This window comes from Apteryx rowi, unplaced genomic scaffold, assembly GCF_003343035.1.
Source record: "Apteryx rowi isolate R43461 unplaced genomic scaffold, aptRow1 scaffold_73, whole genome shotgun sequence".
Lineage (NCBI taxonomy): Eukaryota > Metazoa > Chordata > Aves > Apterygiformes > Apterygidae > Apteryx > Apteryx rowi.
Genome location: NW_020451016.1, coordinates 1,728,734 through 1,755,164, shown reverse-complemented (window position 1 = coordinate 1,755,164; position 26,431 = coordinate 1,728,734). Strand labels below are relative to the sequence as shown.

At 38.8% G+C, this 26,431-nt stretch overlaps 1 protein-coding gene across 1 annotated transcript in view; it reads right to left on the bottom strand.

Annotated features, from left to right (window-relative positions):
* The window catches only part of SPON1 (spondin 1), a 197,691-nt gene extending 171,330 nt beyond the window's left edge, over positions 1–26,361 (bottom strand). The window contains exons 1-2 of the mRNA XM_026087745.1: positions 26,139–26,361; positions 19,308–19,414 (exon numbers count right to left, since the gene is read on the bottom strand). Of these exons, the coding sequence (XP_025943530.1) occupies positions 19,308–19,414; positions 26,139–26,361 (330 nt within the window). The remainder of the gene's footprint in view (positions 1–19,307; positions 19,415–26,138) is intronic.
* Positions 26,362–26,431: the final 70 nt, after the last annotated feature.

Genomic DNA, 26,431 nt, shown 5'->3' with positions numbered 1-26,431 from the left:
GAAGCAAGGGTTTGTGGCAGCACTGACAAGAGCTAGGAGCAGTTATAAAGTCACCTCGCTCTGTGTGTATATGTGCGTGTGCATGAGTGCGTGCCTGCACGGTAGTACAAACAGGAGATGATCGTAATCTGGGCTATGGCATCTGCAATGAGTACTGCCCCCGCCCCTGAATAGGCCCTCTCTTTATTTTTGATATGCTGATGAACTATTAGTGCACAAATTCTCAAACATTCTCCTTATTTAGAAGCAATCACAGATAAACTTGATTGCACAGGCTACTCATGAGCAATTTCCCTGTCTGCCTCTGTGTCCGAGGTTTTCTCTAGAGCCCAATTTCACATCACCTAGAGTACCGTTTCTCATAAATTAAGCCTGCTTACTGAGGGTTTCAAGAGAATCAAAAAATTATTCTTTCTCCTTTTCTGTTTGGGGAGGTTCTGCACCAGAAAGACACACAGCAACCTGTCAACAGTGAAAAAACCCTGTCAGAAAAGGGGAGTCCTGCAGGCAGGCTTTTGATTCTGTTCAAGAAGGTGGCGGGCTCTCTTCAAACTCTGACTGCAGTCCAGCTGGTAAGTGCTGGGACTGAATGAAAACCTCACAGTGACAAATATTAAAACCCACTGTATAAAAATATGGTTTTGACACTCTTTCTGAATATTCTCTTGCACAAAACACTCAGAAAAAGAATTAAGAGAATTGTGGGAAAAAAGTTTCATTTTTTTGTGTGTGAAAATGTTGGTCTATATTCTTTTGACTATAGCATTTTTTTCATTGTGGTATAAGATGTTTGCTGGAGAGCTGTACAACATTCTTAAACAAATACACAGAAAGTCATTCTGAAAAAAGAGAGTAACAGATTTTTAGGAAAGGCTTATAATGAAATCTTTGATATCTCTGAGTTGAAACAGTCTGTACAGAAAAAAGAGCTGTGGCAACAAAAAACTGAACTTTATCAAATTGTACTTGTGTATATAGTAACAATATTAAGACTGACAACCATTGCCAGGTTTAGCAAAAAAAATTTACATTGTGGCATCTTGCTCTCTCATATTAATAACTCCAAGCACGGTACAATGGTGGAGATTTGTTTTTTTCAGTGCAAATTTTACTCACTAAACATGGCACGATTTTCACTCTGCAAGCACGACAATCAGAAGTTTGCCTGAATGAAGAGGCTTCCTCCTACACAGCAGGCTGAAGAAGTTTTACCTTGTTATGAACAGAGAGGTAAAATAAACTGGTACCTTTTCATGCAGATATCACTGCTTGTTTAATTTTTAAATGCTACAAAACATTTGTAATTTTAAGTTAAAACAGCTCCAACATTGCTTTTGTATTAGGATCTAGAATGGTACTTTTGTCCCCTCATTTGTACAGTGGCTAGTCGTAATACTGTGGACACACCGATTCCATCTTGCTCAAATGATATGTTCAATAAAATGTTCACTTAGTTGTACTTCTGTATTAACCCATGTCAAACACCTTGTGTACATTTGCACACCAATTTTTAAACTTACTTCAAGATAGTGGTTTTGATGACCCTGCTTTTGAAATGTAGCTGTACATTCTAAGTGCGTTTCCAAGAAAAATGGTATACAGGACAACACGTTTGAAGGACAGAATCACAGCAAGAGCAAGTTGAGGGGGGCACGCCTGAATCGGATGCTGCTGAGAGAGCACCAGCTAGGAACGAACACAGCACGCCGTGCCAAAAGCCACGCTCGCTGCTGCCGTGGTCCAAAGCCCACTGCTCCGCTGTGCCGGAAGGACGAAGGGTCAGGAGGAGCCAGAAGTCCGATGGAGAGGGTGGGAGACCACCTCCCTACATCTCTCAGCATGACTCCACTAAATTCCATTTACAATAAAAATCTAAAGTTTGCAGCATTGTCACAGAAAGCTATTGCTGCAGGCAGATTTCAGAGCAATCCTATATATACAGTCTGCACTGTGTTAACACCTACTGATGGTTCAGTGTGTTCTGTTTTGAAAAATAAGCTTTCTTTAAACACATCAACTTTCTGGTTGCAAACACTTTTCAAACGAAAATTTTTACTCCCATCTTACCATATATGCAGATGACAGGGCACTACAGCTTTAGAAGAAATATGAACTCAAAGGGAGTTAATTCCAATGAATATGTATATCATGACTGTAAAGCTGTTGCATTTGAAATTTCATCGGGCAAGTAGAAATTCAATATATGCAGTTGCAGACTGAGAGGGAGGTAAGTACTTTCTCTTTGGAGGGAAAAAAAATTATTTTTGTAATATTCATTAAGAAACTAGAAGACCAATTTCCAAATCAATTTGATGCAAGCATGGAAAATTTAAAATTGCAGATATCTAGCATCAAGAATCTTCTTACTCATATTCTATCACTGCAAAACAGGCAAACGCGTATGGAATGTGAAAAACGGAATAAATTTGTTATAATCTGAATTAAAGGAGTAAAAACTATTTACTTTGCCTTTATTTCCAAGGTTTTTCTTCTTGTTCTTAGCAAGATTTAAAAGAAGATATTCCATTATTTCAAAGGTACATTTTAAAATTAACTAAGTTTCTGACTCAGTAATATTTCTTGCTAAACTCAAATTTAGGCTTTATAACTCCCAGCATTTTCCTACTACTTGTAGGTAGCCAGTGTTCTTTCATGCAATTTCCAGTTTCAAAATGTAATTCTGTCAAAACAGAATTGTCTTCTGGTAATATGCCCTTGTTAATGAAATATCATTTTAAAACATTTGGGAAAACTTAAAAGCATTCAAAATAAACCATTCTGAAATTAAATGTTTTGATTTTTCATCTCAAATAGTTGCTTCAATATTTTATAATCTATTACAATTAATGCAATAAAATAATATGCTTCATTTTTAGCTACTTACACAGTTTTGATGACCTTTCCACTGGAAATTTAGAAATGATTTAGTTGTATTACCAGTTAACAAAAACGTATGTTTCAAAGGGGGAAATTTCTCATTTCAATCATTTTTGTCTTATGTTGTCCAGTTAAAAGACCCGTCTGCACAGTTTTTTTAACTACTAGTTCTAAGGAAAATATTTTTCCTGTACTACTAGGGTGGACCTTTCATACAGTAGYACCAAAGGAATAAAGCTAGAAAACAGTAATGTTTAATTGCAAGGCTATCAAAATTGCCTACAGTTTCAGCAGCAGATCGGAATGGTCTTAAATATACTAAGGCTACTATTGCTCATTTGCTACTCAAAGTCATAATAAATACACCTTCTCTTTATCTGTAGATTGATATTAGAGATGATTCTGAGAAATCTTGAGATCTTACTCTCTGCATTCAGTTTACCCAGTCATTCAATATGAAGAGACAGTAATATTCAAGAGGCAAAAAGAAAGCAGCAAAAGTGTTATGCTGAAAGTATGTAAAAAACCATTCACTTTCCTCYTGGTAAATGATCAATTTCCAGTGGAATAAGAGAGATGACCACCTTCTACTGCACTTCCAAGAGCCACCTGTAAAGACCAACACTACTGAGGTCCTAAGTAGCTAGACTGTATGTTATCTCCACCTATGTGTGCTATGTATCCATTCGGGCTGTCTGAATAGATATTCAGATAATTTCATGGAAGTGTGCAGAGCAGAAAAATAAACTCTATAGATGTCTTCATGCCAGCACACAGAAATTGGAAATGGTTGAGCACGAACATACTGGAATCATGATGCTGTGAGCTCATTGCCTACTCTTCAGCATTACATACACTATTTATGATCATACTGAAGGGCTTACTTCACATGGCGATTCGAGCTCTAAGTGAAGCTCCTGGGAAATTAGCACATGGGTGTACAACTGCTCTAATTACTTTACAACTCTCCAGCTATATTTTAAATAGGCGTCAACAAAGACATCACCCCTTTCAGCTGAGGAGAGACATTAGGTTCAGGTCCTTCCATGCTTCTCTGGAGACTGGTAACAGGAAAAAATGAAGTCAGACAATTAAGAGATTGAAAAGCAAATACAGAAATGACTTTTAAAGTTCTTGCATAAAAAGTGCTAAAATTGCACAACAAGGCTCATAAACAATTTGTTCTTTGGTATAGCTTAATAACTATTTCCCAGTGACAGACAAAATTAAATACGAGTCTCATCATCTGGAACACACGCAGTGACAAATGTGTGTGACAAGTACAAAACTCAGTGAATTTGTTTCTCATTTTTAATACTTATTAGAAAAAATGTTCCTTTGTACTTCCTTGTCTTTATTTACTATTTTTAACCTGCTACACGTAATTTTTCTAGCCTTGAGCAAAACTTGCTTCAGTCACAACTTTAAACAGATTGTGGGGGGAGTCCTACAAGAAACAAAATAAACGTAAAGAAAAAATTAAGTGCAGCACCAAATATAGTGAGTCCAGGCAATACTGCCTTCTCCTATACTGATGAAGCATTGGTGTGTAGGAACATAAACAGCTGTGCCTTTCTTCTAGCTTTCCACACGAGAATCTGAAGCATGTAACTGTGAAAGCTTCTATCTGAGAACAGTATGTACCCAGAATCAAATAATCCCAACATAAGCGACACAGAGAGTCTAACCTATCTACGCAAACATTTGCAGAGCACGAGCAGCATGGAACCTCTAGGAATAACACAGATTTTCACTGCAGAAACTATATATGGTCCAGCAGGTGGTGTTGAGCTCATGAGAAGTCTCATGCCATTGTTCATTTCTAAGGCTGAATTTTGGTGATGTAGGACATCTATCTTAGCGTTTATGGAAGACTAGCCACTCTCGTGTTTATTCTAAGGCTTGCAATTGATGGTTTCAATGTTATTTTGAATTATTTTCAATAAATTTCAGCTAAAAACTGTATAAAGCTCAAAGTCAGCACTCTAGATCAGTTATTATTCTTTTTTTCCATCTTTACACAGACTAATAAATTTTGCAAGAGTGCTTCAGAAGACAATCCAATAAGGTATGCAGCTGTAAAACAACTTGTATAAAATAAAGCAGCATGACAAAATATTGGCTCAAAAAATAAATGAAAAACATGATTTCTGATAGTTTTTGGTTATGGAATTCTATCACATATAGGGTAAAAATTAATTTGCAGCAGATGTGGACACTTGATAAATGACAGCTTCAGCATATGAAAAATTTAATTAGAAAAGTATTAAAATTAAAGGACAAGAATCATATTTAATAGATGAGGAGATTATTACTTCTGGGATTATTTTAACTTTTTTTTAAATTAACTACACATAATACTTCCACGTTATACAGAGCTCAGTAAGTATTATCCCATCCAGTGTACTCATCCAGAGTACATATTAATCCCGCTGTTTCCTCTCACATTTTGTATCAGTAACAGGAAGAACTGACTATGCAGCTCTGGTGCAAATCCACCTATTGGTTTAAACAACCAGGCCTACAGTGCTAGGTAAAAGAAGTATTTGGAGGAGTTTTGTTATCTTATTCTTGTAATAAAAAGGACATGCTTATCTTTCTGATACATACCAGCACAACAGCTACCATTACTGAAATTGCTTTTAGAGACCCCACTAAACAGACAACCCATTATTAGGTTGTGTTCCTTTTTTTTTTTTTTTTTTTTTAAATCCCTGTGCTATCTTTTACACTTATGCTAAGAATGTTAAACATTTTACAAACATTCGTTACTTTATGCATGGACAATATCTACATGCAAAAAGAAAGAAAATTATTTAAACATTCCTGATTTGGAAGGCAATCATCATATGTGAAGAGCAGAACCCCTGAAGTTTAATCACAGCTAAATGCGATTTTTATCTTGAATAAGTTGCTTGAAAGTCTACTCTTCTGTAAAGTGGATATGCTAAATGCATGTTCTACAAAAATTTTAGAGGGAATTTAATTTGTGGAATTTATACATCTTTCAGCTAAAAGGCAACACAAAAGCACATTTGAAAGCTGTATTGTATCCATTAAGGTAAACCCAAAACTGGTAACACTGATAACAGAAAAGCATTAGGATCAAAAACAGTAAATTAAGTCAGTAAATTTAATTTTAAAATTTAGTCATGATTTCACTAAATTCACACAAGAGACTTCATTAACAGTCAATTATCTTAACAGCAGTGAGTTCTTCATTTTATCCTGAATTTGTATGTTTTCCCTATTTTTAATATTGCATATTCTTTCCTATTGTGATATTATTCTGGCTCATTTGGCTCAGGCATGATCAACAGGGGGAGGGGGGGGTTGTAAATGTGGATGAATGTAAAAATATGAACAGAAGTGATCACATTCCAAAAACAGCTTTCACACAGGTTATCAGATTTGCTTTTCCCCCAAAGAAATCCCAAGTCTCTTTCATACTCTGCAGTTAGAGACAAACTCGTTTAGAAGCCCAAGGTGGAAGCATTCTCCCTGCAGAAGCCAGCAGTTGCATGACATCTGCACAGCACACAAATCTGGTTGTGTATTAGGTTGGCTTAATATATTTTGCAACAACTAATGTAACACATCAGATGGGCTAAAAGAAAAAAATTGAAATTAGATTAATATATAATTTTGAGGAGACAGCATACAGGTCTTTTTCATCCTCTACAAAAATCTTCCACAACCTATTGTTTGGAACACTATTTGAAGCTAAGGCTATTTTATAGTGTCTAAATATACCATAACACAATTCTAATTCWTATAAGTAACTTTGGATAACCTTTACGAATAATAAAACTAGGTTACTAGAAGAGTCTCGAAGAAAGCCAAGAAACCTTGCATAGCCAAAAAATACACCGGTCCTATCTGTGCAGCAAATTTAGAAAACATTTATGATTATCTTAATTCTGGGACTTAACACAGTGTGCAGGCAGATTTTCTTAACAGGTAGGATTGGCATGTGGGGTAATTTATTCACTGCAGTTTCTTGCTTTATTCCTACATCTGGGATCCTTACAATATCATATACAGAGAGGCCTGAGCATAAGGACCACCTAGAAGAGGCAATCCACAGTCTTAGCAACCATTTAAAATAACTTCCTAAAGCTCCCAGAAAGTGTTCTGCTATTAGTAATATAAAATAGGTAGCTAATTTTCATAGGAAAGTAGCCTATTGCTCAAGAGAGGTCGCACTATAAAATATTTCTCCATTTTCAGCATTTGTTTGCTACTTTACTTTCTCTTTCCTGCTCTATATTCCTTCTCTTTAAAAAGCAGTAGGGTAGCTAAAATAGGTCTGAGACAAACAGTCTAAACCAAGCAACATCAGGTATAATTAAGGCTCCCATACAAGCAGAGTCAGCTTTACTCATACAATTGGAATTTCAAAAAAGACTCAACGAGTTCCAAGTGAACAAAACCCTGATCCGTGCCTGACAAATCATGAATAAACACTGACAATGCCCTAAGGAGCCTCTGCGACACCACCGACTGTAGCGAGATCCATAATCATTAGAGTTATAAAACAGTTTAAGTACTAAAACTACTTCTTACATACTCATGCTTCAGAATGCTTCTTTTGAAAAGAAATGCAGGTCCACATGAGCTGCGCCCACCCACAAGGAAAAAGGAGGCAAGAGCAACAACAGTGCCTCCTTCACATAGATGCGAATAATTGGAGCCCGGTTCAATCCGTGAAGCAAACATTAGCAGGATGGAGGCTTTTCAATTTACACCTACAGCCTACAAATCAGTCTCCTCGGATGAGATTGCCAGAGACTGCAAAATAACCCTACCCACAGTGACAATGCAGGGAACGGGGAACAAAACGGTAGCTGTATACCACCAGGGAACTGCCCTCTGTAGTTACTTAGTGCTATGAAAACCATTCTCAAGAGACAAACATTAGTTTCTGTACAACTGCATCGATAATTTCTTTGCTATTCTTGATTTATTTTCATGTGAAAATTTATTTCTTCAATATACTACTTTTCATAATCAAAAGTAACTATGCACAAAAATACAAAATAAGGGTCAGCAAATATTGTTTTGGAATTTATTTGGCAAAAGAAAAATCTGTTGTATAGAAAGTCCAACTGGCTACCAGTAACAATAGCTTCTTGAAATATCTTGCCTATATAGTTATTTACTATATATTCACTTGTCTGTGTAAGTTGATATCAAAAGTGCCTAAGCCAGAAAATTCTGCCTTAGCAGTACTTGTAGGCTACATTCATATCCTAACCTTACAGGCTTAAAACAAGCCAAAAGGAACACATGAATTTTCAGTTTCCCTCACTCAGCAACTGAAAAGGGAGATCCTGAGAACAGAGGGGAAGGGGGGTGGCTGGAAACATATTATTAAGAAAGAGAAAAGAGGGAAAAAAAAAATCTCAGAGGAACATAATTACTCCAAGTAACTTTTCTTTCCCCTTTCAATGCTTGTTGATATGTATATTTATACTGTGGGTGATTCCCAGCAATATGTCCTTCCACAAAGACTACGTGGAGTACAAGTCAAAATCCATTTTAGAAAACAAAACTACGTAACTATACTGCCAAGTGCTGCATCATTCCTAGATGCATCCTTGATTTGGTAGTGCTTGCTTAGCAGGTCAAACTTTACGTAGCTGTTATGAAACTATCTGGGATGGAAACACCAGCTTGAGAAGTCACCTCACTCAGAAGTGGGTGAGTGACCAGGGTGAGACCATAGCTGCATACAGCTGTTCCCCGGTATTTCCATGCTACAGACACACGAAGGTGAGAGGTTGAGGAGAGGACCTGCTTCCATCAATGCAGGTGCTCTCCTGATAGAAAGGAATGTCTCAGATCTAAAAGAGCAAGGCAGGGAGGTAGGAGGCAGAGAGGAAAAACAACCTTATCTCCTGCTTAAACTGAAAGCCAGGTCTCCCGGCCTCCTCGCCTGATTAAGATGACAGCCTTGCATAGGAATCTGGGTAAATTCTGCCAGGGAACAAGTCAGCGTATGAGAAATCAGCCAAGAGAGCTTGACTCTTAGAGCAGAGATGAAGGCACTCAGGAAATGATGCTGAACGGAGAAGCAGCTAGCAGGCTGAGAGTGGTTTGAGGGGAACAGAAGAGTCGCATGAGAAGAGGCAGGACTGAATTCAAGTCTCACTGGTGGGACTGCTCACTGGGGCAGTGCCTCACGAGGCCTCTCAAAATTATACAATTATGCAGCAGAGGAACACCAAGAACCTCGCTGTCAGGGGTTGATGTTAATGGAAAGAAATAACTCTCAGGTGATCATTAACAGATGTTGAGGTATACAGCAAGCAATCTAAGATAAATTCTGATGAGAAAACTTGGTTCACTTGTCAAAAGAGGATCTTCTGTATAAGTACTTTCAACTACAGCTATCCTTACAATCCCAGACTTCACAGACCAGGGATGAACAAGGTTGTTCTGATACTGAAGCAACCCAGCATCATGCTGGGAACAGACCAAGGCCTGGATGAGACAAATTCCTGGAGTTCCTCTTCTGGAGGACAGGTCTGGGAGGAAAAGCAATGTTGTACAGCTTTTTTGGTCTTGGACTCCAAATACACTCAATCAGGTCAGATTCAACTACTACAGTTCAACTACTACCTCTTAAAACTACTTCCTGGCCCTACTTTATAGTCTTTGGAAGACAAAAAACAAACAAAGTATCCCAATCAGAAACATGTCTTTTAAGTGAAGACTAGCACCAAAGCTGAACATCTGATATTTGCTCTTGCTGTCTAAGATGAAGAGGCAAATTTTTCTGGAGGTATCAGTCTTTGCCTATCATTCCAAAGCTATCATTATGTATTTCCATTCATGATTCCACAGAGTGAAATGAGTAAAAACATCTATGAAGGTATATGAGGATAAACCACTGACAGGCAAACATCATGCTGAATGGACCAGAATCAAAAGATATGGACACTTCCCTGAATAAAAAGATCTTGCGCCATTGTTGTTGTAAGAAAAAAGGCAGTATCATTCACTGTTACCTGGATTTATGTCCCATGGTACACAAGAGAGGAATTCTGGACACAGTCTACATTATTCTGATGGAAATACACTGTGATCAGATGACTAATGATCCTGGGTTGTTAGGTCATGAGAAAGAGCTATCTAACCAAAGCGAATAATCAATCACTACTGTTCAGGACAGCAATGGAAGTTGAAACAGTATCCCTCCGCAAACACTGAGAGGTTCCTACCATCATTAGAAAGGGAACAGTTGTGAAGGAGGAGGACTGTCAGGGTAGATTGCATGTAAATCCAAGAAAGGCACATATACAGTCTGGAATAATAAGAGCTAAATATGTTGTCACTTTGATAGTGACAAACTGCCTTCTGAATTCAGAAAATGGTTCTCAAGACAACTGGCATAGCAAACAGCGAATTCAGCCTTGTAGCAAGGAATTCAAAAATGAGTTGTGATGAGAACTGATTTGCCTCAGTTGACTGTGAAACCTGGAGAACTGAAGAGCTCTAATTATTGTCTGAAGATGCCAAAGGATTTCCCTACACCTGCCATTTAAGAACCAGTCAAGTAGGTAAAGTATCAGGCTGTTGCCACAGGTTAAATGTCCTTTCTAAAATTTCTGGCTCAGATGAGTCACCACCTGAAGAAAGGCTATTTAATACCGGAATAATAATGAGTTAGTTAGATCACCTTGGCTGGAAGGAACGGATATTTGAAATATGTTCTTTTAGAGTCACCAAGATAGATGTGTCCTTTTGAACACTGCCTAAGTGGAAGAAAGCACAACTTCCACTGACTGAAAAAAAGAGAGTTAGTGTGATCTGTACTTCCAGAACTGGTCTTTGGCTCTCAATGAAGTAACTGCAAATGCAAAACTGGCCTCAGTTCTGGGCACCAGATCTGCACAGAGAAGCCCCAAAAGGCATCAGATAGTTCCAAGTCCCAAGAAGTCCATAAGGGGAATCCTAACATCAGTGTGTCTGAACATGGGAGTCTCCACAACACAAAGAACCATGCTTCCAGAGTCGTTTCTCTTTAGGTCTTCCCACATAGAGTGGAGGCGATTCATTAAGTGTAAGTGCCAAATTCTAGGAAACAATTCTCTAATGAGCCTCTTCAGGAGCCTCTTGGGGCCAGAAAGTCTTGTCATTTAGAGCTAATCCAAGAAATCGAACGGGCTAGTAGACATTTTTTAGCAGGAGATTTAACTAGGCATTTCTGATGTCTTACCATGACATAGTCTGGCACTGCAGAGGTAGACAGAGGTACACTGCAAGGCAGGGCAGAAGCTGGACTCAGGGTAACTTGATTCCTTGGGTCTGAAAAGGAGTCTGGAGTTTTAACTAACATGTCCCAACAGGAATGTTTCTTGTGGGTTTTTTTGTTTGTTTATTTGGAGAGTGGAACTTGAAGCATCAACAAATGAAATATTTGTTCAGGCATGACCCTTTTCTAAACAACATAAGCACTTACTATGTACTGTGAAACAAACACCATTTGAAGTCATCCTCAAGAAAGAGCATTATTCCAGCAGGCAAAGAAATAAACACAAAGAAAATAGAGAATAATTAAGACTAGATTAAACAAAAAAGAAGGCTAAGAACTACATGGCCAGAAGCAATGTTTTGGCTTCCATAGCCGAGCAAAGAGACCAGAAAAGGGGGAAGAAAGAAAAAAAAAAAACAAAAAAAAAGCAGAAGAGAAACTAAAGCAAAATAAATAAAATAAGACTTTAAAGGTTTAAAAGTGATGATAGTAACATATCAAGAAAATAATTTGAAAGTCACTCCAGTACATCTAAAATGGAGCTGACTGCAAGGAAGTCAGGGTTATACAGTCAATTTTCCACCAGTGCCTGCATGGCTTATCAAAGGGTAAAAAGAGGTCTCCAGTTTAAGAGCTTACGACACAAGTATTTAGCACAAAGGTACATACAGACAAGTTTTTAGATATGAAATTAAAGGTTATGAACTTATTCAGATTGATTCAAGTATCTATGCAGAATGTCTTTACACGTCTCACACTACAGACTGCATGTACTGTACTAAGTGGCATGTATGTACTAGAGACTGCTCATAACTCCAATTATCAAAATACCTTACTAAAAATTACAAATACTTGTGTCATGTTTAGACTTTGTTTCACTTTCAGATCATATGATCATAAGATAATTCACATTAGAAGAGACCTCAGGAGGTCTCTAGTCCAACCTCCTGCTCACAGCAGGGTCAGCTGTGAGCTCAGATCAGGATGCTCACAGCTTTAGCCAGGCAAGCCTTGAAAATCTCCAAGGCTGAAGACTACACAGCTTCTCTGGGCAACCTGTTGCAGCTTGACTGTCCTCATGGGGAAAAAGCGTTTCCTTATATACAGTCCTAACCAGTCGTGTTTCAGCTCACGTTCATTATCTTTCATCCTCCCACCACGCACAGCAGCAAAGTCTGGGCCACATCAATTCCAGAAGGCTTTCAGAGAAAGCTTCTTAGCTTTCTTTCTCTTAAACTGGGAAACTATGTGAAAACTTGCAGAGTCAAAATAAGCAAGTTGTAGACAGAAGCAGGACTCTAGAACAAGAATCAGAAACCCAGTTTCATTCAGCAGTGAACTACGTTGTATTGCAAGTAAGTACAATTTACTACTTTTTCCCCTCTTGATAAATGTTTTAGTTAGTACTTCAAACATCTACTACATATTGAAGCAGTATTTAGCAATTTCTCATATTTTCTTATTTCAACTGGTTTACGGTTTCAATAATTAATTTTAGAAGACATAGCAACTATGTATACAATCAGTTGAGGGAATTTCCCAAGGTGTAAAAAGCCTGCACTTAATACATGGAAAAAATGGAAGCTGTTGCATTATAAAGTTTTTTGCCTCACTCATAACCCAAACCAGAACAAACAAAATAAATGGAAAGGAAGGGTCAAAAAATCCCTGCATGGCTGGAAACTAGTTGACTTTTTCTGCAACCTCTTCAGCAGCAAATAATCACGAGCACAGAGCTGTTCCTGTTCTGCAAGTTCCTGGCACTCATCACACTTTTTTTATATGGTTCTCTTTTATTGTCCAAAGCAACACTTAATTACCTCTTGAGACTATTTTAACCAGCACCTTGCCCCTACATAGATCAGGTTAAGGATCCTCCAGTGTCACTGAGATTTTTGTATTTAGTCTCATTCAAAATGTTCACATTTTCCAATAAACAGTAGAAACAGCTGTGACAAGTTACTACTTTGTTTTTAACTCATTTTAGAAGCTGAGTGTCAACCAATGCCCAGAGCATCATGAAATGGAAGTCAAAGAGTTCTAGCAAACGCCTGAAGATTTTCATCAAGGACACGCAATTCCACCCTAAAGAAAAGGTGAACTAAAGCTTATATTACGGTTATAAAATTCTTTGGTCTATCTAGAATAATATATCCAATGATTCTTGTACAATAATTGTAAGGAGAGACTGTATTTTAGCAGAAATTCAGGAATGTTCTTGTAAATGAAAAAGACCATGAGACAAATATAGCATTTATAGTACAGACTCAGAATTCATCTCYGCCTTCTCAGTCTCCAAATCATATACCTGGCATCTCCTCATCCTTTTATCTTTAACACACTCTTTTAATTAAGGTGTTGGATCATGAATTTAATGACTGTGTACAGCTGTTTCAGACTGATTTATCTCCTGCTGACTGTGAAACTACTGATCTAAACTTCAGAAAGAAAATTTTCATTTAGGGGTTTGGAGGCAACTGCAAACCCTCTCCCCCCACCCTGTTTTTTTAGTACTGCATCTGTCTGTCTTTGAAGCCAATTCACAGAGCCTTGTGCTCTTTTCTGTTTGATAAATGTAAACTAGGTATACATGTGGTGGCCACATAGTCACTAGTTTTAAAGCCACAAGTAAATAAATATCTTGTTGTCCATTCTTTTCCTTCCTCCTCCTCCCAGTTTGTATGTCACTTGGGGGTTGCATTTCCCACTTCTAACGTCTCAGCCCTCCTACAAGAAAACTTAAGAATTTTTAAAATTCAGAATTTTAATTAGATAGGAACACTGTGTTTTCATTCACTAGTGTGTGAAGAAGCTTTACTAAGAAAGCTAAACTATATGGTTTTACTATGAACTGGAAATTCATCCCACATGATTTGCGAGCCATTGGATGATTGAACATTTCACATTGAAAAGAAGTAAAAATGCATTACTTCCATATGCTTATACGACAGACTCAGTTTCTGTCATAAGATGCTAGGAAAGTAAGTGTATAGCAGGCAAACATGAGCAAAATACTCGCAAATTTCTGAACTCATTTGTTAAACGGAGCTGCATCATTTTATACATCTCAGGATAAGTCATTTACTAGTAGCCTAATGTACTCACATTGGCATATAAGGTTAAAAAACCACAAATGGGCGAGTGCATGCATGATTATTTTAATATAAGAAACTCGAGAAATAATTGTCTTTTAAGTTTTTAAAAAAAATAAAGAAACCTGGCATATAAATACAAGAACTGATAGATCATGAGACATTACTAGAAGCCTTTCAAGACTGCTACTTTCAAAATGAAGTATGCCAAGTACTTTAAGAAGTCTTACAATTCCTATACAATACCAGAATGCAGCAATTGAGGAACTGCCTTTCTAAAAGCTTGGGTAAGCACATGGGGCAGCTAATAAGCATCAAAAAAACATAAACGATCACAAGTCAGCATGTCTTTGAAAACAAAAGCAATGTTTGGCACTATTGTTTCAGTGTAAACCTAGAGGAGGAGGACTCAGAATAAAGGACCACTTAATTTTCTTACTTATCCACTACTACTCCAAGCTTTTAAAAATGTTTTCTTCTTTATCACATACCCCTAGCTTTTATAAATGCCATACTTTCAATTAAAGCTTCACTCTACCAAATACTGTTCTTGCTTATGYTGTTACATTGGCTTTACACTAGCGAGTGGTGAGTTTAGTGACAAACTAAGAATTTCCTGATTCACTCTAAAGCAAAGAAAGTCAAGCCCACTTATTTTCCTATCAGCAGAGTAAAAAGACACCTTCAGGAACATTATCGTGCTGAAAGCATTCGGAAGTAAGCTATCTCAAAAACAGCAGGTATAATGCAAGAGTCTAATGGCTGATTATGCCAAAGTGAGACAGAGAAGTATCTAATTTTGAGTGTTTATGACGCAAAATACATGAGAAAAACAGGTCACATTTGCACACAATATTATACTTCGTCTTTTTAATTGTTAGATTAAACAAACAAGTACTTATGAAGTCCACAAATAACACCAATCTGTAAGGAATGGTGAGCACTCTGAAAGATAGGATTGTAATTCCAAGCTTTCTTGATAAATTGAAAACACAGTCATGATTAAATTCAGCAAGACAAATTCACAACTCTACACACAGAATAAAATGCATAGACACAAAATGAGGCAGCAGGATATGCAAGAAAGGATCCAGGCCTTTAGCATGGACCACATATAAATACTGCGATGCTGCTGCAAGAAGGTCTCATACACTTAGAGAACTAAGGGAAGCAATTACAATACTCTAAAGAAATATTGCCTCTGGATTCCATACGATCCTATGCAGAGGGGCTCAGGTTGACTGCTGTGCACAGTTCCAGGCAATATAAATACGACTGGACTCTCAGCTTGTCTACAGAAATGGCAACATTAAAAAAAAAAAAATGAGAAGATGATAATTTTAATGATACATGGGAATGGGAGAAGGAATAAAGGAAACTTCAGAATAACTGTCTTATAAGATATTAAAAAAATCATTAGTTTAGGAGGATTTTCTGATAAGAGATCAAATGAAAACGTTAGCAAAGACTCAGTTTAGATACTTGGGAAAGCTCTAAGTTTTTCTTTAAACTTTCTATAAAGTATAATACATTGAAGTATTTGAACAGGCTACCTGGATATATTATGGATTTTTTTTTTTTTTTTTTAATTGAAGACTTCTTAAGAATAGATCCAAAAAAACATCCACCAAGAGTTTTGGAATATTTATTCTTCCTCAGAGCAGGATAGATGAGATGAGGTTCAGCGCTAAATTTCTATTATTTTGCATTACTTACTAAACTAAATCTATTACACTTCATATGCATGTTGATTAAAGTGGCCTGTATAGATACTGTTCTATAGTCAATCAGTACTTGATTGTTGCCCTCAAGTATAATTTGCCTTTAAATTGCCGTCACACAATTTGCAGACTGTTGCTAAACATTACAAAACAAAGGTCAGCAGGCTGATGCAGCATGACAACAGTTGGGAATGGCTTATATCAAGAGGCCAAACGGGACATGCTATCCTATGCTTTTGTAATGCTGCACGGCACTGGGTTGTACAACTACCACTGGCGTAAGAGCCATATTATTACATCCCTAAACTTCTATGACTTAATTTGGCATCCTTAAGTCCCCAATTATATTCAGTTTAGCTATTCAACATATGCTTGTGTTTGTGGGAAACAATGTGATTTATTCTGAAGCCAAACAGCACCCTGAGTGTGCTTATGAGGACAAAGTAGAAGAAGTTCGAGGACAAAGTAGAAGAAGTTCGACCACGTTAGATAAAGAAATGACAGCAAAATCAGATTTTAAGGTCTCAGTTTTCTCAGTGAAAAACCAGAGAAACGATCTACACTTCTGTAAGGGTCTCTACTTTAGGGCAAATATAAAGGTAACCTAAAGAGTACAGGAGAAAACACCTGTCCAGCCAAGAATTTTAACACCTGTGCTATTTATAAGATCAGGTCCRTGCAGTTTAATGATTAATGCTTAATGACCGCATCTGCTGACTTGCAGAGTCAAGCAAGAGCAAATGAGCCACTAGGAAACTGGGAAAGGCAGAGCATAGTCCCTGCCGGGCAAACTCCTGGCAGCCACTTCCTGTGCATCCAACCTTCACAAAGCACTGCAGAACTCCGCCTGCTACGGCGTGACCGACCACAGAGAAGAAAGCTTTTCCTGCCCAAGTGTGCCACAAGGTTTGTACCAGCCCCGGCAATTCCAGTCCATATGTGACATCCTGCTACTCTAGCACATGCTCCTCCAAGACATTTTGAGGCACTGCACCGGCTGATCAGTCCAACGCTCAGTAGCTATGTAAACCTGACCCCACGACTCCAGCGGGATCTTCACCTCAGCACAAAACGTCCATGCAGGTTTTTCTCATGAACATCAAAGCAATTCGTATGCCATAATTTGAAAGTGGCCCTCACAGGATTAAAAATATGGTGTTTTATATTGGGGGGGGGGGAAGCATATGTGAGTTATTTTGTCAATGTTTGTTTCTTTAGTGGTTATACAAAGTCTTGCTAATATGAATGAAATTCTTGGCTCTGTGCGGTGCATTCAGATGTATTGCTTCGTTTTGGCTATGACTTGAACTGCAAATGTGTCTCCTCCTGGAGGCAAAGGTAAATCAGTAATCAGTAATCTTGAAGTAGCATCTAGTCTTTTGCCATTACTTATCAATTTTTGCTGAGTTCTTTTTTATTAACTAATATATTGAATAATATATTTTCCATTTGAGCACAGAAAATACATAACTGTAAATGTCATGCAAATTACTATGCAGTTTTTCCTTTTTTGGCAATGCTGTTTTGACACCATTAGCATCCTCACATTGTAATGCAAACACAGTGCACATCTTTGTGCTAAAGATTTTTTGCTCCTCTAGTTCTTAGTACCTAGTCATGATTCAAGAGGTATCAGTATTCATCAGCATAAGTAATCATCAGATACTTAAATAATAATCCTAAATCTTGTATTAATACAGGCAGCACTGGCAGGCACTATCTGAATGAACATCTGTTAATTGCACTAATGTGGGAAGAGCACAGTGAGTACTGTTTGTGCCACAAAAATACAAATTTAGTTATGCAGAAAACCTGAAACTCTCACCTGCCAATTAAAATACTGATTTCAGATTGCAATCCATATAATAAAGCTAATTAAACAATATTCCCTCCACTGAGATCCATTAGGCTTTTTTTTTTTTTTTTTGATCTATTTAGAATTTTCATTTGCCTCCCACTCTGCTGATTTTAAAATTCCTTCGGCAAAGCTTAGCGAGTTTCTCACTTTACTACGAGTTAGACATGCATCTGGCCATAAAGGCAAAACTCATGCCAAATCTTTCCCCTTAGCCATAGTGACAGAGACATTAACAACTGAAATACAGAAATGAATAGTAAAAATTTCTTTTAAAATTGATGAAGCACCACATTTCTACTCCTTAACATTAGCTGATGCTTTAATGTTGAGTTTTGAGGGTGTTTTTTTTCTCCTTTTGTACTGTCCATTTCAAAGATTTTTCCCAAATAATATTAGGAAAACATGTCATTTTAGGGAAAGTGGAATTATTCCAACAACAAATAAGTTATCACTTATTCTAGATTTTCTTACAAATGTATGAAAATAAGAAAGAAGTCTCTAAATAGACTAGACAGGAAAACAGGACAAATATAGACTGAGTTTGCTCATCATATTTGCTATTTGCTAACAACAAAAGACATTTTAAGAAGAGATGCTAGGATTAGATTGATTTCCACCCCCCTGTACCTCATCAGAATTAAAATCTTCCAATATTTCTCTTGAAAATATGGAGGTTATTCCTAGAGGCAAGTGAAATCTTTTCTCTATGAATCATTATTAAAATTGGCACCCCTCAATAATAATACCCATCCTATAAATTATAACTAATATCATAAATAATATTTCTAAGTTCAGAGAGTCAAACAGCTAAAAAAACAGTACCTCATCTGAGAATCTTGGACAATGAACCTATGCAATTTCTATCCACTTTCATAAATATGATGTGTGTTCTCAGTTTTGTTCAGAATTCTTTCAGCAATGTGATCTTGAAATAGCTGGAAATACTATTTTGTGAATCATAACTCCGGATTCTGATCTTTTTTATTATGACAAACAGCTTTTCATCCCACTCAGTTTGTTCATTAAGTAATAATGAGCATCTTTAAGAGAGCAGAATCTAATTTATGACTGATAAAATAATCATTACAGTTGTGGAAAGCACACTTCTCAGAAGCATAATCTACATTTGAATGGACAAAAATATCTGGACAAAGAAATGCAATGCAAAAAGCAAATGATTTGTATAAAACCATTCGCATATTAGTTTTGACTAACAGAAATTCAGGTGTCCCAGGCTCCAATTCAGCAAATCATTTATGCCCGTGTTCAACTGTAAGAATGGGGGAAGATGAGTTGAAATCAAGACACAAATGCCTTAACCTCTTGAAGAGGTTGCATGGAATATAAAATATATTATGCTGCTCTCATATCATGCCAACATCCACAAATATTTATTCTTACTCAAGCATATTTTGCATTCTGCTGTGCAAATAATGGCTCCCTTTGAGCAAAGCATACAGTAGAGTCCTAGAGATACCGTTCAGGGAAAGATCTCTCACCTGAAATGTTCCTGCATGGTCGTCTTCTTTGTCACCTTCTTTGCCCTCCTTGAGGGCAATCAATGTGAATCCTCGAAAGTAAGCAGGAGTGGCAGCAGAAAGTGTCACTGAGATATAAAAAAGAAATAATTAAATAAATAGAGGAAACACAATATCAATTTTGAAATCAGCCACACGCGTATCATTTCACAGTTCAGTTTGAAATGTGTGTTCTGAATTGGTATTAACAAAAGCTAGAGTGCTCACAACATGGAGCAGGGCCAGCCAGAATACAAAAAAGTTCAGCTCAAGTTTCCACATAAGCTGAAAAGCATTGGCAGAGTTTTAATGTGAAATTTCTTGGCTATTTTCACACAGATTTTTTTTTTAAGCAGACTGCTAATCTGCTCAGCTCTACAGGGATTTTTGACACGAAGGAACATCTCCCTAAGCATTTGGCTTCAGCTTTGGTCTCACTCTGAGCACAGATCAGGATCTAGCCAGTAGCATACAGAAAGCTTCCAGAGCTGTAAAGCGAGATTCCTGTATTACCTGCTCCAGCTGAACTACACTACACGGCACCCCAGCTGATAGAGACGGTAGCTCTAAAACCATCGTTCCACTCTCTTAACCTCAGGGCAGAACCGGACACGCAGTTTAACTCATGGCTAAAACTGTCCTCTAAAATTGTGCCGCCAGCTGGGATTGCCAAATCACACATCAGCCACATGTGCCAATCGCCACACCAGCAAAAACACCCTTCTCACTTCAGTCCTGTCCGTGAAGCCTTCACTGACTGGATCAACCAACAGAGAATAACGCAATACTGGCTAATTCAGCTTTACCCTTCTCCGCATCAGGACTGTGTCCCTAATTTTCAGATAATGCAAGAGACTTTGGTATGATGTTGCTATTTGCCACCATCGCTGTAGTTCATACACACCACCACATCGGCAGCACTTAGGTTACATGTCAGCTGTGGCTCTTTTTCGTGGCTGTCAGAAGTGGCATGGAGCAGAGTTTTGAGGCAGGACTCAGTTCAATAATGTTAGAATTCCCTAACTTTTCAATACCTTATAGGAATTCTAGTCTGCAACAGAGTTACATTTCAGGGGAAATTTTTTCTTTCTAAATAAAAGGAGATCAGTCAGAAAACTGGACCAGTACTTTGAAGTGGCTTTTACTTTAAGTAGGACGCAGACTGTGTGGCTGGTAGTACCCTGTATTGTCGCACTCTCCAACGCTGCCTGGCACAACAAATACTGAAGAGACGACCCAGAGCTTTAGTGAGCAAACAGCAGCTACCAATGCTGCTTCACAGAAGAGTATTCACAAGAGACTCCCTCTCAACAAATAGACTACGAAGGGTTGAAATGCGTTACTAAAAGCGACAGATAGCCCTTAAAAAGTATGGATTTCAGAATGTGTTCAGAGTTCATTTGGAACATATGGAGAGCTCTCTGATCTAGAAATTCAACAGTAGAAAAACATAAAATAGGATGTTTGATGATTTCTAACATTATGTAGCTATATTTGGGTCTGAAAAACATGGTTTTTGTGCAAATACACATAACTTCTTCCAGTTATTCATGAACAGAGGAGGATTGGACAGGTACACAAAAGATTAAAACATGAAAGTGCCACGTCTAGACCAAGGAGGGTTAATGTTATTTGCAAATACCTGAACAAATATAGGGTATTGGTGGGCATACTAGCAAGTCCCACAACTATCATGATTTTCAGCAGAGTTTTCTATTCACTTCATAGAAACTCATTATGCAGTCAAACCTTCTCATTTTGGGGGAGAAATAATATTTTCACATTTACGTACATAAACTGAGCAGTAGAATAATAGGATTAAAATTTCTAATTACTTTTCAAGTATTGCTCTAATTTATTAGTTCATTATCTCCCTATTAATTATTAGCCCAATTTTGAAAACTTCTGCAGCTCTATCTAAATAAAAATCCATGGCCAGCCTCTCAGTGGCAGTAATTGAGAATAGCACTGATGAACTCAATGAGGATGAACCCATTACACTCCCTTGAAGACTGGTTCCTAGAAGCTAATTCCCATAAAAATCTTGTACAGGCAAGAATTTTTTCCATATAATATACGTAATTCAAAAGGCTGAAACACTATAAATAAAAGGTTACACCAGGAATACTTAGATGTTGATGCAAGCAGAAAAATCCAGCTATGAATTGACTCAACAAGTTTCCTTATTTTCCTCAAAATTTACAGATCAAACCAAAACAGTTTAAAATCCGAAACAAAACACCTACCTACTAAACAGAGGATGACTGAAATGCTAAAAATTCATCAGCAAAAAGAGAGCAAGAGCATTCCAACAGCTGACTCATAGTTTTTGAATGTCTGGGGTTAGCAGTACTCATGCTGTGGTTACACAGTCGCTTTAACCCAGAATAAATCCCTACTTCCATCAAAGCGAGCGAGCCTGCCCTCCCCTTTGCCCAGCGCTGCAGAGCAGCGCACACGCAGCTGTGCTGTCAGCTGAACTAGGGAGCAGGCCCAGCTGTAAAGTAAAACAAAACCAAAAACCAAGTAGGGAGGTCAGCCGGGTCCCTTCGCGGGGCAGGTTCCCAGCGCAGCCTCAGGGACGCTCGTGCCAGCAGCGCTGGCGGTGGGGACACCGCGACCGGAGGGAGGGGAAGGCCGGGCAGCAGCTCCCAGCAGCGGCACGGACCCACGCAGCATTTAAGTGCCTGTGCAAGCTCAGCTCAAGGACACTCTGGTCACCCCCGAGCTGGGCCAGAACAAATGCTAACGCTTGAGCTGAAAACATCTCTGTCGATTCTCTGCACTATCCCGTGTGCTAAGATAACATTGCCTTGCAACTTTTTATTTGAAGAACACGTAAACAGAGCGCCTTGTTATGGCGATGGTTCTGTAGTTACTGGCTCTAAACTGATTTCTTCTACACAGAACAAGGAGGCTTGGGGTCCACATGGAGTGGGAAACTGCCAGATTACATCTGGATTTTCACATGAGATAGTGGCTTCTTGTTGCGTAAAAGTAGACAGTTCTCCTTCTCGGACTGAGCTCTGTTTGTGCCATTTTAAAGAACAGTTGAGTACTGGTCACACAATGTTCATGTTAATTACTGTTCATTGAATAATATGAACTTCCAGTAAAGACCAGTTAAATCTCAGTGCAAGTCTCAAAGTTAAAGATTTTACTTTAAAAGGAAGATGACTCCCCGCAGTTACTTTTGTCCGTTTCCACCGCCCCAGCAAGCCTGCGATTGCCTTGCAAGGTACGCTTTCTCACGCGCCTTCAGCGCACTCTCCTGCTTCCCGGCGGCCCAGCTACAGCTGGAATCATCAGTGTGACTGCTGCTTGGTTTCAGGCAGGAAATCTGACTTTCCACATCCTATCTTATACCACATCCTATGTTAGACATTGCACAAGTATCAACAAATGCATTTTTATTATCTAGTCTATCAGTAATTTGTGAAATGTGGGAGGTGCTAAAATATGTACAGAATGAGGGTTTCTTTATACATTACAGAAAAAGATGTCTGTATGCTTTCAGGAAGGAAGAAATGGAAAGAGAAAGATTCAACATTACTCAGAAGTTCCCAAACCAAAGCAAATGAAGTGGGTAACATGAACTGAGCTGGTCCTTGAAAACTGAGAAGGTAAACAAACTTACAAGTCAAAACTCCATTAAAAATAGAAACCACATCCATAGAGAAGGAATATTTAACAGGATTATACTAGTCACATCTTTACTGTCTTCAGTAGAATAACAATTTCAGGATATTATGGAGGAAACTATTTGCATTTCATGTTGTCACGAGAAACAGATATACTACTAAGTTTTAAAACTTTTATGTATATTTTTAAGAGGATAAACCTACTCCATTTTTCATGGAAATCTCATGCAATTATTAATCTAGCTCTACAGATCAACGAAGGTAGAAGCGACTACTTTCAAAGGTCTTTATCCAGTAACACTTTCTAAGCCTAAGTCCCAACTTCACCCTTGGAGAGCAATGGAAACTTTGCTGCTTCAGCGGAAGCAACAGCCGCCCGTCATGGTCTAAGTCAACCAGCAGCTACGAGGGGACCCCGACCCCAGGACGACATGCCTGGCACCATCCGCACCAGGCTACCAGTCCCACGAGGGGAGAGGCCGCAGTCTTGTGGCCGCAGAGAGGAGGCAGGCACAGGCTCTGCCCCTCGCAGGCTGCAGCACCGAGACCTCCAAAGCGGATGTCAGAGCTCAGTCCCGTTCCCTCCCCAGGGGAAACCCCCAAGCCCACGGACACTGCTGCTTTCTTGGACATTAGGGAGGAAAGGAGGAGGGCTCCTCGGCCCTGCTGCTACTTCATTCTTAGATGCCTGAGATAAGAGAAAGTGTCCTTCTTTACTGCTGCTAGTGCTTGGAGGAGGGGAGGTGCATATCCATTCAAAGAGAGATTGGTCAGTGCTCAGGGCCATTTTCTTCTCCTATGGCTCTAGTGAGGTGGGAGGCAAGACTCCCCTACACCCAGGCCCCCCAGCAGCTTCCCCTGCGGGCAAACAGATCCTGGCTGATCTAAAGGTCGGTCGCTGAAGGAGGGGCATGAAAGCTTTCCAAAGGTATAGGGCAGCTGTGAACTGCCTTCTGATTCCCACGCCACTAGAGTGCTGCAGTGCTTCCCCTGGCCATTGCGACTTGGTGGTCCTGCACGGGTGCCACATCAACCAACGATCAGGAAAAGTCACAGACGTAAGTGGATGCATCCATACCATCAATTTGATGGAGCACTGATTTTGTTTGTAGAGCTAATTCCTGTGTCATCCACCTTGCATAAAAACTAGTTTATTCAAGGAGCCTGCTAGGGAGCGTGCCATGGACCCAGACAGCACTAAATCAGACAGGGGTTATGGGAACAGGCATATTTGGCTCCAACTCAGTTGAGGCTGTGAGAATCTTCTGCAGTGTTGTACAAGATTAAAAAAACAAAAAGGCTTGCCGTAATCCCACAGGTTTTTTTAATTAGTTGGATTTTCTCTACTTTTATATAAAACAGGAGGATAGTTCTAGTTGTGTTGCGGAATTTCCTTTGAAAATGACCTCTTAAAACTTTCTGTAACGCCATTAGTGTTAACTATTGCTACGGATAACGTATTTGTTACCAGAGCATTTACTTACATTCTTTCTGTCATTCAGAAAGTGTCCTTAAAGGACCATTTACATAAGCTTAGGTGCCACCTGAATACTTTCAACTTCAATACCAAAAACCTGGACAAGTATTTTGGTCTACTTTTTAACTTATTATTACATGTAATTTTCTCATTTCTAAGAAGCTACAATATACAATGTAATCATTTTATTAACAGATCTCTAAAAACCATGACCTAATATATCTGCAAAATTAGTTCTGCTAATTCGTCTGGGAGTTTCTTTCCCCACTACATTTCCATCTAATAGAAACTTGATTGGTAGATGACTGAAAATATCCTATGATACTTCCAGAGATAACTCATGAAACTAAGAACATTCACATGTTTATCACTGTCAAAGAACTCAACACTTGTCTCTATCCTACCTTGAACACATATCAAACTGACATGCAACATGAAGCCTTTCAGACTCCATGTACTACTTTTAATGTCTGGAACAGTTAACTTATTTGTGGGGAATGTATATTTCCTCACACCACATTAAAATACACAAATTATTGAGAGAAAATTTAATAAAAAAAATCATACAAAGTTACAGCCTGATGCTCAAAACAGGTCTTGAGCAGATTTTTAAAAATCTTTAAGATTATATTATAGGTACACTTTTTCCCCCCATCTATACTAGAATTTCCATGTTCATGTAAAGAGAAAACATTGTTCTTTATACTGAATCTAATAAAGGTCAGGACAAATACTCAGAAGAAAAGCTCTCAAAATTTATTTTCCCAAAAGATGGTTTCTCCAAGACACCATTCATTTTGCTTATAAAAGAGAATGATCATTTTTATGTACCATACCCAATTTCTTTCCAAAGTACTTTGGAAATACAAAGTTAACAGCATATTCCAAGAAGGTTTATTCCCAAAAAGCATTATATGCTGAGGCAAACAAAGTGACTAAAGACTGCCTTTACCTATTAACTAGAAAAATATGCTGAAATGTGCTTTGAAAGTTGAAGTTGATTTCAAGGGCTGTATGTGAAAAGCTCAGCAGAGAATGAATGCCTCCATCTCTTATTTACAGTGGTCATTAGCACCGTCTCTGCCTCTTTCCTGTTTGCACCATCTGTTCATTCCCCCAGAAAAAAAAAAAAAGGAGGGATAGGGGACAAACACAAGTGGAAAATGTGGGAAGTTGGCAGCCTCCTGCATCACTGTTTGCCCATATGCTAACTCATTATATTAACATTCGTATTTCAGGGCAAGAACAATTACCTCCGAGTTTTCTCTCCTTTCTACTGGATGTTAAGGCTTCCAGCCACAAGGCTATATTTAACGGGGTAGGAGGAAATCCCATCGAGCCAGGTGAACAGGAGGAAGAGCGCGTTTCTTGCGCCACGCCAACTTGCAATCCTGCGCTGGCACTCAACCAGCAGCGAGAATTTACAAGAGACAGAGGAAATTCCTCTCGATATCAAGCTAATATTTGGGAGTAAAGTGATACTGTGCAATCCAACTCCCTCTCACTTGTCATGAAAGCATCCCCAGTAAAGTAATGCGTGGGGGTACATTACCCTGCCTCAACCCACAGTGTCATTCACACACACACACGCCCCGAAAGGGATGCGGAGAGGATGGGGAGAGCCACTTCAGAGTTTCAGTGACACTTGTTCAGACCACTATCGTTATTTTTGGAAGTAGAGAACGGCCAACTTACCCCGATAACTGTTCCCGGGCTTGTAAAATTCCGGATCGCCTTCCACCCTGAGGCTGAACTCATTGTACCCTTCCCTCCTCGTGCCCTGCGCTCGCAGGATGCGGCTGCAATAGCCCTCCGACTTCGCGGCTTTCTCCAGGGTTTCGTCGGGAAACCCCCTGGCCACCAAGGGGAAAGTGAGGGCTAGAAACCGCAGGGCGAAGGGGCGCAGGGACAGTCCCATCCTCAGGCTCGGCACAACTTTCCGCGGCGGCGGCGGCGGCGGGGGGCGGCGGTGCCCGCGCCCCGGGAGA